General features: G+C 36.8%; 1 protein-coding gene across 11 annotated transcripts in view; it reads right to left on the reverse strand.

Moving 5' to 3' along the window:
• Window positions 1–14,470, reverse strand: part of BBX (BBX high mobility group box domain containing) — a 339,966-nt gene that overhangs the window by 94,721 nt on the left and 230,775 nt on the right. For 10 of the 11 annotated variants that reach the window (XM_060198418.1, XM_060198419.1, XM_060198424.1 and 7 more), the window contains 2 exons: window positions 7,080–7,275; window positions 3,694–3,761 (listed from right to left, as the gene is read on the reverse strand). In XM_060198418.1, coding sequence (XP_060054401.1) covers window positions 3,694–3,761; window positions 7,080–7,275 — 264 coding nt within the window. Of the gene's footprint in view, window positions 1–3,693; window positions 3,762–7,079; window positions 7,276–9,916; window positions 9,982–14,470 lie in introns of all 11 variants that reach the window. The other variant, XM_060198427.1, reaches the window with a different exon arrangement.

Here is a 14,470-nt window from a genome sequence, read left to right on the forward strand (position 1 = left end):
GCAGTAAAACTGAGCTGACTACTACTATGTCCTAAGAATCTGATAAAATAAAAATAACAAGACTTGCAAGTTAATTCCTCTGGCCTCAGTTAAACAGGTTTGAAACATGGAGGAATTTTATACATGCAAACTAATCCATGATTAATAGCTACTACCATAACAGTAATACAGCTAAAAATGTTTAGCAAAAGCATCTCAGTAATTATACAGTGAAATAAAAAAGTTCACAAAAACAAGATGATAAGGGGCCTGAGTTCGTTTCATTTTCCACTTTGAAGGATAAAGCAATTTTGGAGCTGGGGAGAAAGGATAATTGTCACCTAAACAACTTTCATGCCTGGGGATCCAAGGTCCCAGGTTAAATCCTCAGCACCACCTTAAATCAGAGCTGAGTTGTGTTCTGGTCTCTCTTTGTGTCTCTCCCTTTCATTAAAATAAAATGAGATATTTAAAACATTTTTTAAAGGGATAAATTCAGAAACATAGTTTTTCTTTATTTTCATAAAATGGGAGTTTGAAATCATCTGGGGACCAGAAAGACTTAACAGTTTCAAGCCTTTCAACTCCCATCTTTTCATAGCAAATAAAAATGAAAACATCTGGAGTAGGTCACCAAAGTAAAAACCCTGGGTTGAGGGTGAGGGTGGATGTTACCCTGTATGGGGCAGGAGAGGGGTGGGGGTGGGGTGGGAGGGATGGGACATAGTCTTTAGGTGGTGGGAATGGTGTTTATGTACACTCCTACTAATTTCTAGTCATATAAATCACTATTTAATTAATATGAGGAAAATTGATTGAATGTCTCAAACTTTTTAATGCACAGACCATAGGCTGAGTCTTTGATATGTTGACTCTCTCAAAAGCTTAGACCAGGGAGAACAGAAGCAACCGGTGGCACAGCTATATACAAATAATGTCAAAGGAACTAAATTATGGTGACGTTATGTATGATACAACAAATCCTAACAAAGGGATTTTTCAAAGTTAACCCAATTGCCAAATAATTTGACTATAGCAATAACTATCTATTGCCTTCTTAAACCCTAAGACAGCAAGAACCACCCACTTCCTCTATAGAGCCTATATAGCCTATATAGCTTCTACTCAATTCATACCAAATGCTATGGCATCTGCTTATCCCAACCTAATCAACGTAATGAATACCACCTTGGTATGCTTCATTTCAGACTGTGTCCAGAGACTTCAGGCGTGGAATGTCAACCCTTCATCCTCATTACTAGAGTGAGACCCTTCCTTTCATAGGATTCTCTAATTCCATTCTAGGAGGTTCACTTCCTAACAAAGTCCCAAAATCTAGATATAGACCAGGTCCCATGAAATAGGGCATAGGTTCACATGTATCCATAAGTTAAGTCAAAATATATACCTGAAAGCAAAAGTACACAATAGTCTACAGTGAGTCAGTATAAAGTCCATAATGAAATAGTATCTACTTAGACTTAGATACCCTCCTCACTCATTTCCTATTATACTTCCCTCACTCACTCCCAAGCTATCCTTATCAAAGCGAGGACTGCAAAAGCTGAATAAGGGCAAGAGACTGGCATACTTTAAGGATGACTCTTTACTCACTATCAGGCCACCCCATCACCTGGGGCCCTATTAGAGGAATCCTGAGATTCCCAAACAGACATGATGGGCCTAGACCTCGAATCAATCCCTCTCTCTATTGTTACTGGCCATCTCTATCAGGAAAAACAAAACAGACTCCTTTGTGGGCCCCCATAGGACCTTGCCCTCAACTTGGATCAACAACGGTAGAGAATGTTCTACCCTCTGAAGGGAGGCTGGACAACATACTCTATGCTACACCTGAGTAAGATGGGTCCTGATATTGGGGCAGCTTGAAATGTTCCTACTCATGACCACAGAATGTGGATCTACAGGGATGCAGAGGTCACAACAGGTTCCTAAGCTGAATATGGCCCCAGATTACATCAAATCGATGTGGTTTACATTCAACAATATTTATACACCTTTCCCATGTTTGGGAGCTACTCTCTTCCCTAATCCAGCTTCCTAGTCCTTTTTCCAGCCATGACATTATCTCTCCAAACAATAGCTAGGATCCACTTGTATATCAGATTTCAGGCTCATTGGAGGAAAAAAAAAATTAGTATAGGCCCTTTGGAATATAATTAAAATATGTCTACTAGCTATCTACAAAATGGAGACCTCCCTCCCCCAACTCTTCATCTGCACTACTCCAGCCTTTAGGTTCATTTGTTTGGCTTTATATGTTAACTTTCTTTTCAGCCACCGGGTTCCAGATGCTACCATAATGCCAACCAGATTTCCCTGGACAGACAACCCCACCAACGTGTCATGGAGCTCCGATTCCCCAGAGCCCTGCCCTACTAAAGAAAGAGGCAGGTAGGCTGGGAATATGGATGGACCTGTCAATGCCCATGTTCAGCAGGGAAGCAATTACAGAAGCCAGACCTTCTACCTTCTGTATCCCACAATTACCTTGGGGCCATACTGCCAGAGGGTTAAAAAATAGGAAAGCTATCAAAGGAGAGGACGGGATATGGAGTTCTGGTGGTAGGAATTGTGTGGAGTTGTACCCCTCTTATCCTGCGGTTTTGTCAGTGTTTGCTTTTTATAAATAAATAAATTTTAAAAAATGAAAACATCACAAAACTAGGGAATATATTCAATAAGTAGAATGAATGGGCCATAGGACTTGACAGATACATAAGACACTCACTGAAAATATTAATTACCTGTATGTTGCATTGAAAATATTAATTATCTGTATATTGCATTTCTTATTACTAGAGCTTAATGGACTTCCCCTTCAAGTCTGCTTTTGACTCATGTCTGTGCCCATTTAAATCTGTTCAGATTCCAGACACAATATAATATTTATACAAATCCTAGAGGGAAATCACAAAGTGAACCTTGGACTGGCTGTGGTGTGCTGTGTCAAAGCAAAGAACTCTGGGAAAGGAGATGGAGAGACGAGAGTTTGTGCAGTGAATATTGAGGTCCTGTTGTATGATACATGAGACATGAGTAATTGTACCCATTAGTCTATAGCTTCACTGTAAATCATTAGAAATTTAAAACAAAATTAAATTTAGGGGGTTGGCGGTAGCACAGCTGGTGATTAAACGCACATAGTGCGAAGCGCAAGGACCAGCATAAGGATCCAGATTCGAGCTCCTGGCTCCCCACCTGCAGGGGGGAATCACTTCACAGGTGGTGAATCAGGTCTGCAGGAGTCTGTATTTCTCTCTCCTCCTCTGTGTCCCCTCCTCTCTTCATTTCTCTCTGTCCTATCCAACAACAAAAAAACCCCAGTAATGACAACAATAATAACAACAACAACAAGGGCAACAAAATGGGGAAAATGGCCTCCAGGAGCAGTGGATTAGTAGTGCAGGCACCAAGCCTCAGCAACAACCACGAAGGAAAAAAAAAAAAAAAAGATAGAGGGAAAAAATAGACACCAGGCATGATGGAGCAGTAAGTCCAGCAATAACACCAGTTGCATAAAAATAAAGATTGGTAAAATTTTAAAGGGTATCTACATACATAGAAAATTATCAACATAATCATGAACTGTCAAGTGAAACTTTAGAATTAACAGCATGAATAGAATACAAACATCTTGTGTTTTAAGCTCCCAGCATGTCAAGAGTGGGGAAGAATGAGGAACTGACTTACCTCTGATGAGCCAAGAGCATGTTCTCCAGCTAAAAGCAACATGCTCAGACCTCCCATTTGAGTAGGATCTAAATAAATAAGCAAATAAACAAGTAAATTAACAATTCGTAAGCATAGTTTGCATAATCCACAAAGTATAAAGAGAATACTCACAGAGACTACTGATTAGAAATCAACAGATCACATATAAGTAATTTGTAGAAAATTTCAAGACTCTTCATGTTGTAGTATCCTAGCATACATATTCTTAGTACTCCTACTTTTGTGAGCCTTTTAAATAACGTAGTTGTCTCACCATTCCAACACAGCACTTTTGTCAATACCACAGCTATTTATAACATAAATTATCTACTAATGTAATGCTTCTTTTCTTATTGCATGGGGGAGGAGTTTGGATAGATAGTTTTGAACAAAAGAGTGGTTTTCTTCTGGAAATTTTGAGATTTTTATTGTTGCTATTTCCACCATATAGAATTAGGGTTGCTAAGAAAAAAAACAGGATATCGAGGGAACGGAGAATTTTTACCAGTGGATCTATGAAACCTAGTGAGCTTTGTTCAAATAGTCTTTCTTTCTTTTTTAAACTTAACGACAACAACAAAAAACCAAATTTAAATTAAGCAATAATAGGCCCTTGCTTGAAATAACTAAGATTTAACAACAAATCCCTTCTTTTATTACTGAAGATCTTTATTTTCATCCTTCTAATAATCAACAGAAACTGGAAGACAAAATGAAAACAGCAAAGTGGTAGATATATAACCCAGGATTATATTAGAAGTAATACAAGCATTAAGATACAGATATCCTTTAGGTTGTCTTAAATAAGTTAAATTTTGGAACTGCAATGACACATGTAAAAATGTCATAATGGTTTTGTTAATTAATCCTTTCTTAAATAAAAAAGTCATAATTTAGTATTCTACTATATATAGATCATAAATACATTTCTAATTTTAGAAAGTCTTCTTCAGTTGAAAGTGAGAATCAGACATAATGTTGCTAGAAGATATCTCATTAGTTCTTTCCTGATTTTTGATTTACAGGTATGCTCTGAGTATACCTTTGTATACCATCTGTCTTGAGAACTCAAGAAGGAACTCTCTCATAACTTATACATAAATAAAAACTTAATAATTTGAGACAGTATAAAAACACAGGAAGGGATTACTAGAGGGAAAAATACAGCATCAGGTGGCTAAGAAACAGCCTAAATGTTGGAAAGTGCAGTTACACAGGAAAACAAACATTAAATATATAAGAATGCTGAGTTGATCAAATAAAGCTTTGTGGTTTTAAGATTTCATTCTTAATTAAAAGTTAAGTTAAAAGTTAACTATCAGAATAGACACAAAACTTTGAAAATAGAAATCAAGAGCAGATGAATTTAATAAAACATTAATTTGGTACTTTTGCAGCTGTTCTAGAAATTAGGAGGACTGGGTCATTGCTTTCTAACAAAGAAAAAAAGTGTCAGCTCATATTATAAAATAAAATAAGAGTGCATATAATAAGTTGCTACATACCACTGTGATTTTTGCAAAAAGATTGGCATTTATATACTACACACAAAGAAATTATCACCAAGTTTGGCATAATATATCCATATTTATGTTAGTTAGAAATCTAAAACTGAGTACATTTTCATAATTAATATACTTTTTCCTATAGAGAGGACTTGTATTAAAAGTCATGATTTTCACCTTTTATTGGAGAGCAGATTTTGGAGGCTTGGAGTTATTTAAAATTGCAAAAGGTCATGTGACAAGGACAGTTGGGCAAATAAGATATTCTACATTAAGGATAAATTTAATGCTGCCTCTAGAAACTCTACAGTATTCCTGAGATTCAATATCTAAGCATCTTGTTTGAATTTAAGGCAAATGAATTTGCTTTTATTGAGTTAAAGTGGACTTGACTAGAAATATTACAGTGATTTTACACATTAGTTTATAAGGGGCTTCCCTCATGCATTGTCAACATTCAACACAAACCCTTTTATAATGAGATAAATGCAAGGAAGGTATTTTCTCTCTGTTCTTTGTTAGCCTGTAAAGAATAAAGTTGTTAGAAACTGACTTGTTGAAGTCTAGATTCCACATTCAATATGTAGGTAAAAAGTAGATTAAAAAAATTGTCAGAAATGGTGCTACACACAGCTACTTTCATAGCTTTCTGTAGTTGATTTATAATTATTTGATTTGTAAATAACAGCTGCAATGCAAAAAAATGCAAAAAGTACATATAAATGAAGGACAAATGATTAATAAAGGAATTCAATTAGAAATAAGTTACCCATACATTCTAAATTTTCCTAGTAACTAAATGTTCTAGAAAATACTCCAAATCATATAAGGTGGGAAGTTGAGAGAGTTCCCCAAGACTATTAGAGCAACGTAAAAGCTAAACAAAGGCAGATCTCTATAGCGTTATTTTGTTGAGATATGTAGACATAGTTTTGTGAACACCTATACAACAATCCCCGAAATACTTGCTTTTCCTACAAAGCTACCATTATTTGACAGTGCATTTCTTAGCAATTCTACACGACACCAATGCACAATGACATTTTGTGAATAATTCACCAACTATCATTAGACCAGGTACTCATAATTAAAAAAAAAAGACATCGTATACTTTATGTCCTTCCCTATGCTTTCCATATTGCAAATAGTTCAGTGCTCTAATTTTGAGAAAATACATTTGAAATAACAAAACACACTGGCTTCCTTCCTGTCCATTCTCCTGGTTTTATCCTGCCAAATTCCTCTTTTGATGACTACTCTATAATAGTCAGAGAAGACAGTAGTTACAAAGTGAATATAAATTTTTTATTTCATTGTAATAAATGATATAGCATTCCTTATTACCAAAGAATATTAAAAGTTCTGTAACAAATGGGACCATCTGGAATTTTACATTTATTTGGTCCATTCAGGAATGAGGGTGGGAGAAGTGACTAGGATGGGAATTCCCTCTAAAGCACAGCTGTCAGATTCATCTCAGATGAGTGATGGAGTTGTGCATGTTTCACATGGTCAGGCAGTGTGCATAACTGTGACCTGAAACCTCCATGATAACTAAAGTGCTAACTGGGAAACCTTAATAGTGTGTATGCCGACTATTTTGTTACATTATAAAATTTCCTGAGCTGATAATCTCCACTTTGCTGTTTTCTTTTCCATTCTGTCAAAATCAGAAGTACACATATATTTATAATTACTCTACCAGTTGTTCTATACCTCCTTTAAGTACATACACACACAGAGAGATATATTCTACGTATGCCATACTTCAGTACTTCATTTATGCTGTTATTTCACAATGTTCATAAATTTTGCTATGTGATTATTTGTTAAATATGTAGAAAAAGTGTCTAAACTCACCAGCCATTCCAAAGTTTAACTGAGGCATTTCTTCAGTCTTTGCTTTCTTGGGACTTGGCAAGTCTCTTGAAGCATCAGATGGGAAGGCCCACAGCTTCTTTCGTGGGTTGACAGTGGGTGTTGGGGATTTCACAGGCTTGTTTGTGGTAGGACACCATTTATAGCCAGGATTTGCTTTCATAAATGCATCCTTATACTACAAATGAAGAGCAGACAATAGACTTTAATATAGAAACTGAAGATTTTCTAGTAGCCTTCACCTCATTGGACTTTGTTGAAATTATGAGTGGAAAATATACTTTCTGCAACATTTGTATCTTTCCTCATGAAAGAATGACAACCTCAGCACAAGGATTTAGAGATAGGACATAGATTTTATGTCCAAAAAAGTTCTTTTGTGGAATGTGATACAGAAGCACCACATTTTATATCTTTTAACCCACACTGCATCAAGTGTAGGAAACTTAGCAGGGGTAGAGAGAAAAAAGAAAAAAATAAATCAAGGTCAAAAACTGAAGAAGGGAAACAAGGTTGGACAAACTGATATTTAATGTTTCTTTTTACACAAGACACAGGGCTATGGAAAGAGTGCTGTATACAGACTCTGAGCACCTGGAGTCAAAACCCATATTCAGCTGTGAATAATACCGAGCAAGTTGTTTAACCTTTCCCAGCTTCAGTTTTCAGTTACAAAGTGTACTTGCCTCTACCACCATATTGCAGGGTTTCTAATAAGACACATGACAACAAATGTGAACACGCTGAAAGCTATGACATGCGATGTCGCAATCAATCAATTATAGACTCTATGTCTTATAGCCTCCACTGGCAAGATCTTTCCTTTCTCATTTAATTTTCTGTGGCTTCTGAATGTAAACCTTTCTCTCAACTCTGTCACTACTTTCTTCTTTCATGACAATAAAAATAAATGAAAATATATGTATTGTTACTCAATATATATAGTCAAAATTATTATATAATCTGATTTCATGTATCTTCCAGCTAGTATGTGTTATCACTGATGGGTACATCACTAAATTAGTGTAAATCTTTCAATCTTTTTTAAAAAATGTTTTTAAATATTTATTTATTTATTTATTTATTTTGCCCTTGTTTTTATTGTTGTTGTAATTATTATTGTTGTTGTTATTGATGTCATCGTTGTTGGATAGGACAGAGAGAAATGGAGAGAGGAGGGGAAGAAAGGGAAGGGGGGGGAGAAAGCTAGACACCTGCAGACCTGCTTCACCGCCTGTGAAGCAACTCCCCTGCAGGTGGGGAGCCGGGGGCTCAAGCCGGGATCCTCACATTGATCCTTGCGCTTTGCGCCACATGCGCTTAACTGCTTAACCTACTGTGCTACCGCCCAACTCCCCACTCTTGAAATCTTATAACTTTCCCTTTTAAAGTGGTCACTATGTAAAATTAATCTGATAAAAACTAAAAGAGCTCATTTGTCCTTAGTAAAAGAGTAGTTAAATATATAAGCAAGTAGTTTTCCCACTACGTCATTTTATATTACATATATGGAAAATTTATTGGAAAAAAAAACTAATGTAATATACTAATGCTAATATAGTCAATGGTTTCGAATTATTCCAATGTGATTTATAAAAACTTTCTGAATGATCTTTTTAACTTTATTAAGAGTTTTGCATCTGTATATTTATCTATAGGCACATGGAGAAGAGGGTATGCATAAAAAAAAATGGTTAAGACACAGTTTCTCTTGCCTACAAAAATAATTAAATTGGGACTCAAGGCTAGAGCAAACTAAAATCTACCATAACATAACAGAATATATTTGAAGTATCAAATGTGATATAAGAGACAGTCCACCCCCATGCATTCATAAGCACGGGGGATTTACATATTAAGCTGAGGCAGACAAATAGCCTTGCCTGCTGTCTGGAGGAGGAAAAGTGACAAATGGTAGGGTGAAGTGAAAATGGAAGCAGCAGACACATGCATCATTACTACGTCCCAGTAAAAGGCACACTGACTGGCTTTGTCAGATGAACAGTCATTTGGACAAAGGTCACCACTCTATAAAATGACAAGAGATTCTTAACCAAACTGATTAACACAGGGTCATGAGAAAATTCTATTTGGGAGTGCAGTTGAGACTTCTCAAGTCCCAGAGATAAATTTGCCAAGCAGGTGTCGCTAGCACTCTGATTTCTTGTTTCTTAGGTGCTTCCAACCCTGATGGGCTGCTAGATAAATTCTTTCCTCCACAATCACTCTTACTCTTGCAAAGATTTCACCCACCTATCTTTCATCCTTTCTAAGCATCAGCTAGATGCAGACTAGACACTATGGATGAAAAGAATTTGAATCAGTCTCTGCTTTCAAATTCCTTACAATTAATTTGCCATGTATTAGACTTAATTGTATTCTTATAAATAATGTTATTATAGCAGACACATTATTTTTTCTTATAGTAGTTTATAAATTATACCCAGGCAAAATGGTTTCGCAAAGAGTGTATAAAAGGGGAAGTTTCCTAGGGGTTAAAGAAACAATGCAGGAGAGAAGCTTTGAAAATGTGGATTTACGGGAAACAATACTTTAGAATTCACTGAGAGTCAATAATCTGTAACTTAGCATAATATTTATCTTGAATATTTTTAAGCTCCATGTAAATATTCAATACCTTCATTAGCTCAATCAAGTACATATTCAACAAAACTGTTAAGAATATGGAACTAAAGGAAAAAGGAAGACAGAGTTCTTGTTCTTAAGGAGTTTAAAACATCAAGCTGGAGATGCCATAAATCCATCTAAGGACACAGAGGTCAACACAAGCAGTGTGTGAGGATGAAGTCAGGACAAACCTTAGAGTGTGAGGATGTCTAGCTGTCCTTGGAGCTTGGCAGCTCATCAATCACTTACTCTGATTCTGTTATAAGAGACAACAGAAAGGTTTAATCATGCACTGCTGTGTGATTATCAGGAAAGGGATGACAGAAAAAGTCTAGGAAGTGAGAAAGAGGAAAGCTTCTATATAATCTGAAGCAAATAGCTGAATGAAAATATTAGAACGTGGCAAAGGAGATAACATAATAGTTATGTAAAAAAACTTTCATGCCTGAGTTTCTGCCTGAGTTTCCAAAGTCCCACCACTACCATAAGCCAGAGCTGAGTAGTACTCTACCCAATCTCTACCTCTCTCTCAACTGAATAAAATAAAATATATTAAAGAAAAATACTAGTATGTTGACCAAATATGTAGGCACAAAGCCATCATCATAGACTTGAAAGGTTCTACATGGGAAAGATGGGTTCTCAAATTGAGGCAGCTTGGAACCTTAGAACATTCCTCCTCATGACCACAGAATGTGAGCTCGGATCTACAGGGATGCAGAGGTCACACAGGCTCCTAAGCTGAATATGGGCCCCAGATCACATCAAATTGATGGGGTTTCCAGTCAATAATCTTTACACACCTTTCACATATTTGGGAGCTACTCTCCTCCCTGATCCAGCTTTCTGGTCCTTTTTCCAGCCATGACATCATCTTCCCAGACAATAACTTGGATCCACCTGCATATCAGATGTCAGGCTCAGGAGGAAAAAAACACACACACACAAGTATAGCCATAGGCCCTTTGGAATACAACTAAAATAGGCCTACTATCTAAAAAATGGAGACCTCCAGCTCTTCATATGAACTATTCCATCCTGTAGGTTCATGATTAGTCAACAATTTATTTGGCTTTATATGTTAACTCTTTTTTCAGCACCAGGTTCCAAATGCTACTATGATGGCAACCGGCCTTCCCTGGGCAGACGACCCCACCAGTGTGTCCTGGAGATCCTCTTCCCCAGACCCCCACCCTACTAGGGAAAGAGAGAGACAGGCTGGGACTATCTGTCAATGCCCATGTTCAGTGGGGAAGCAGTTACAGAAGCCAGACCTTCCACCTTCTGCACCCCATACTGTCCCTTGGTCCATGCTCCCAGAGGGTTAAAGAATAGGAAAGCTATCAGGGGTGGGGATGGGATATGGAGTTCTAGTGGTGGGAACTGTGTGGACTTGTACCACACTTATCCTATGGCTTTTGTCAGTGTTTCCTTTTTATAAATAATTTAAAAAAAAAAAAAAAGGGAGTTGGGCAGTAGAGCAGCGGGTTAAGCGCAGATGGCACAAAGTGCAAGGACCGCCATAAGGATCCCGGTTCCAGCCCCCAGCTCCCCTGCAGGGGAGTCACTTCACAGGTGATGAAGCAGGTCTGCAGGTGTCTTTCTCTCCCCCTCTGTCTTCTCCTCCTCAATCCATTTTTCTCTGTCCTATCCAACAACAACATCAGTAGCAACAACAATAATAACGTCAACAATAAAAAAACAACAAGGGCAAAAAAAGGGAATGAATAAATAAATAAATAAATAAATAAATATTTTTAAAAAAATTAAAAAAAATTTTGAAAGGGCCAAAGAAAGAGGTCCTTCCCATATAAATTGCCAGACTGACTATTCATGTTAAGGAAGGGTAAGAAAGCTCAGTTATCCTTTGATCTTTCAGATAAATTGTTATTAACTGAAATACTGCATTATAAATTCTCAGTTTAGGGAGTCAGGCGGTAGCCCAGCAGGTTAAGTGCAGGTGGCACAAAATGCAAGTACCGGCATAAAGATCCCGGTTTGAGCCCCTGGCTCCCCACCTGCAGTGGGGTCACTTCCCAAGCGGTGAAGCAAGTCTGCAGGTGTCTATCTTTCTCTCCCCCTCTCTGTCTTCCCCTCCTCTCTCCATTTCTCTCTGTCCTATCCAACAACAATGACATCAATAGCAACAACAATAATAACTACAACAATAAAACAAGGGCAACAAAAGGAAATAAATAAAAATATTTAAAAATATAAAAGTAAAATATCAATTCAGAGAGATATTGAACATATAAAAATAGAAATATCTTATGATCCAGCAATACTACTCTTAGGCCTTTATTCAAAGGGCATGAAAATGCAATTCAAAGGGACATATGGAACCTTATGTTCGTAGCTATATTGTTTATAATACCGAAAATATGGAAACAACCTAAATGCTCATCAGTAAGTGACAGGATAACGAAATAAGCAGTGTGATATACACTCCATGGAATAACACTCTGTAGTTTAAAAGGATATCCTTGTGTCATGGGGTAGGGTTGGAGAGGGGATGCAAATTAGCCCTGGTCCTGAGGAAAACAGTAGGGAAACTCCTCACAACATTAAAAATAGACCTATCATAAAATCTAGCAATCCCCCTGCTTGGTTTCAAACCAAAGAACATAGAAAAATACTTATCTGAAAAGATTTATGTACACTTATATTCATCAAAGTGCTATTATGTAAAAGATTTGGAAACAAGTCAAGTGTCCTATGACAGGTGAGGGAATAAGGAGAATGTGATACATAGAAAGAGTGAGGGAGGGAGAGAAAGAAGGGAGTGCATGGGAGGAGAAATAGTACTTAATTTAAGAAAAGATAAGATTTTTCTCTTCTGCTACAACATGGCTGAAACTAGTGAACATGATCATTGTTTACCAAGGTCTCACAAAATTACAGGTGGTAAGTCTAGTTTGAAAATAGTGAACTGAATGTTTATTTAAAGTCAGGACTTTCTGCATTGCTTAGGAAAGTTTCAGGTTAAATTAAAAGTGTATAAAGATTCACCTATCTAGAAATTACTGATGTCTACAACACCCATTTCTGAGAGATAACAACTAAAAGGGATGCATTCTGACTAGTGGTATGCATAGTGACATAACATGCATGACAAATACAAATTCTGTGGCCAGAAGGTAACACACAGGTTGAGTGCACATGTTACCATGTGCAAAGGCCTGGAGCCAAGTCCTGGGTTCCCTCATGCAATGGGGAAGTTTCAGGAATGGTGTGCTCAGTCCCCAGTGCTAAAAAGACGACAACCACAACAGCCATTATGCATATGGAAAACATTAAATTCAGAAAGACTGAGTCAGCCAACAAACGCATATATTTTTCCTCATGCTTTTGCTCCTACTACAAAAAAAAAAAGGGGGGAGGGTATGTTAGAAGTCATCTAATACTGTTTCAGCTTTTCATATCTCCCTCTCCATTTTATGCTGACTTTGCTCCTCTGAAGGTCAAGCTATGTGATTCTCTAAACTGACTGCAAATTAACTATTTTTTCTCACAAGCATAAGTGGCAAGTAAATGCTTTAACCAGTATTTGAAACAAAAACTGCAGACTTACATTCCTATGTTCTTAGAAGTACATTCATAAATATGTTAAAAGGAAAATCTACATAGCTTCTATGCCTTCTAGGCAGGTGCAAGGTCATAAATGAGAACCCTTGAAGATCCACAACACTGAACTATCATGCACGTGCACTGCTTAGTTTAAGAAAGCAACTCAGGTGTGGTCCGAGAGGTGGTGCAGAGGATAAAGCATTGGACTCTCAAGCATGAGGTCCTGAGTTCAATCCCTGGCAGCACATGTACCACAGTGATATCCAGTTCGTTCCTCCTCTCTCTCTCTCTCTCTTCCTATCCCTCTCATTGATAAATAAATAAATTTTTTTTTTAAAAAAAGAAAGAAATGAAGCAACACAGGTTATATCCTAGGGTACTATTTTGTAGATTATTTATAACTAATTATTGCTCTAATGAAATTCATCAAAGCATAATAAACCCTCCTTCAACCATTGTTTAACAATGCAAATTAATGCTGGGCAGTAATTCAAGAAACTTAAAATAAATCTCCAAATACACTCATAGAAGGTAACTGGGAACAATGAATAGGTCAGAGAAAACTTTTAACATTAAAAAATGTGCTTTCTCCAAGTTTTTATTACTGATTATCCACTTTGATATTGAAATATTTCTTTATTAACAGGCGAAATTCAGGTGTCGCTTAGTTTATTACAGCAGCAAGATACTGATAAGTACCATGTAAGCTGAAAGAAGGTACTGTGCTGAATGGAAAACATTTAAAATTGGAAGCTTAAAATAAAAAAAAAACTAGACATATAAAACCATTTTTTAGATGATTGCCTCTGTTGGGGAAATTGCTTAACTGCTAGAATATCAGATTTTCATGCCCAGGTTTTTAGTTAGACTCTTAACACCAACATGTACTGATGTGGTCCTATGGCTTCCTTCAGTCCTCTCTGCCTCGTGAAAAATCTCTATCACGTCGTAAATAAAAATCCTTTATAAAATGATTGTCGGTAGAGAGACCACACCTTAAAGAAGTAAGAACTTATTTATCACTAGCAACCACTACGGGGTTTGATACACCTGAAGCCGCTTAATAAGTATTTGTTGATTAAAAAGATATGGCAATTAATGCTGTAAAAGTAACGTGAATAATAATAGCAACAGTAGCTATAATGCAGGATATTTTTGAAGCATTAATAAGCGAGTTA

Source organism: Erinaceus europaeus, chromosome 9, assembly GCF_950295315.1.
Source record: "Erinaceus europaeus chromosome 9, mEriEur2.1, whole genome shotgun sequence".
Classification (NCBI taxonomy): domain Eukaryota; kingdom Metazoa; phylum Chordata; class Mammalia; order Eulipotyphla; family Erinaceidae; genus Erinaceus; species Erinaceus europaeus.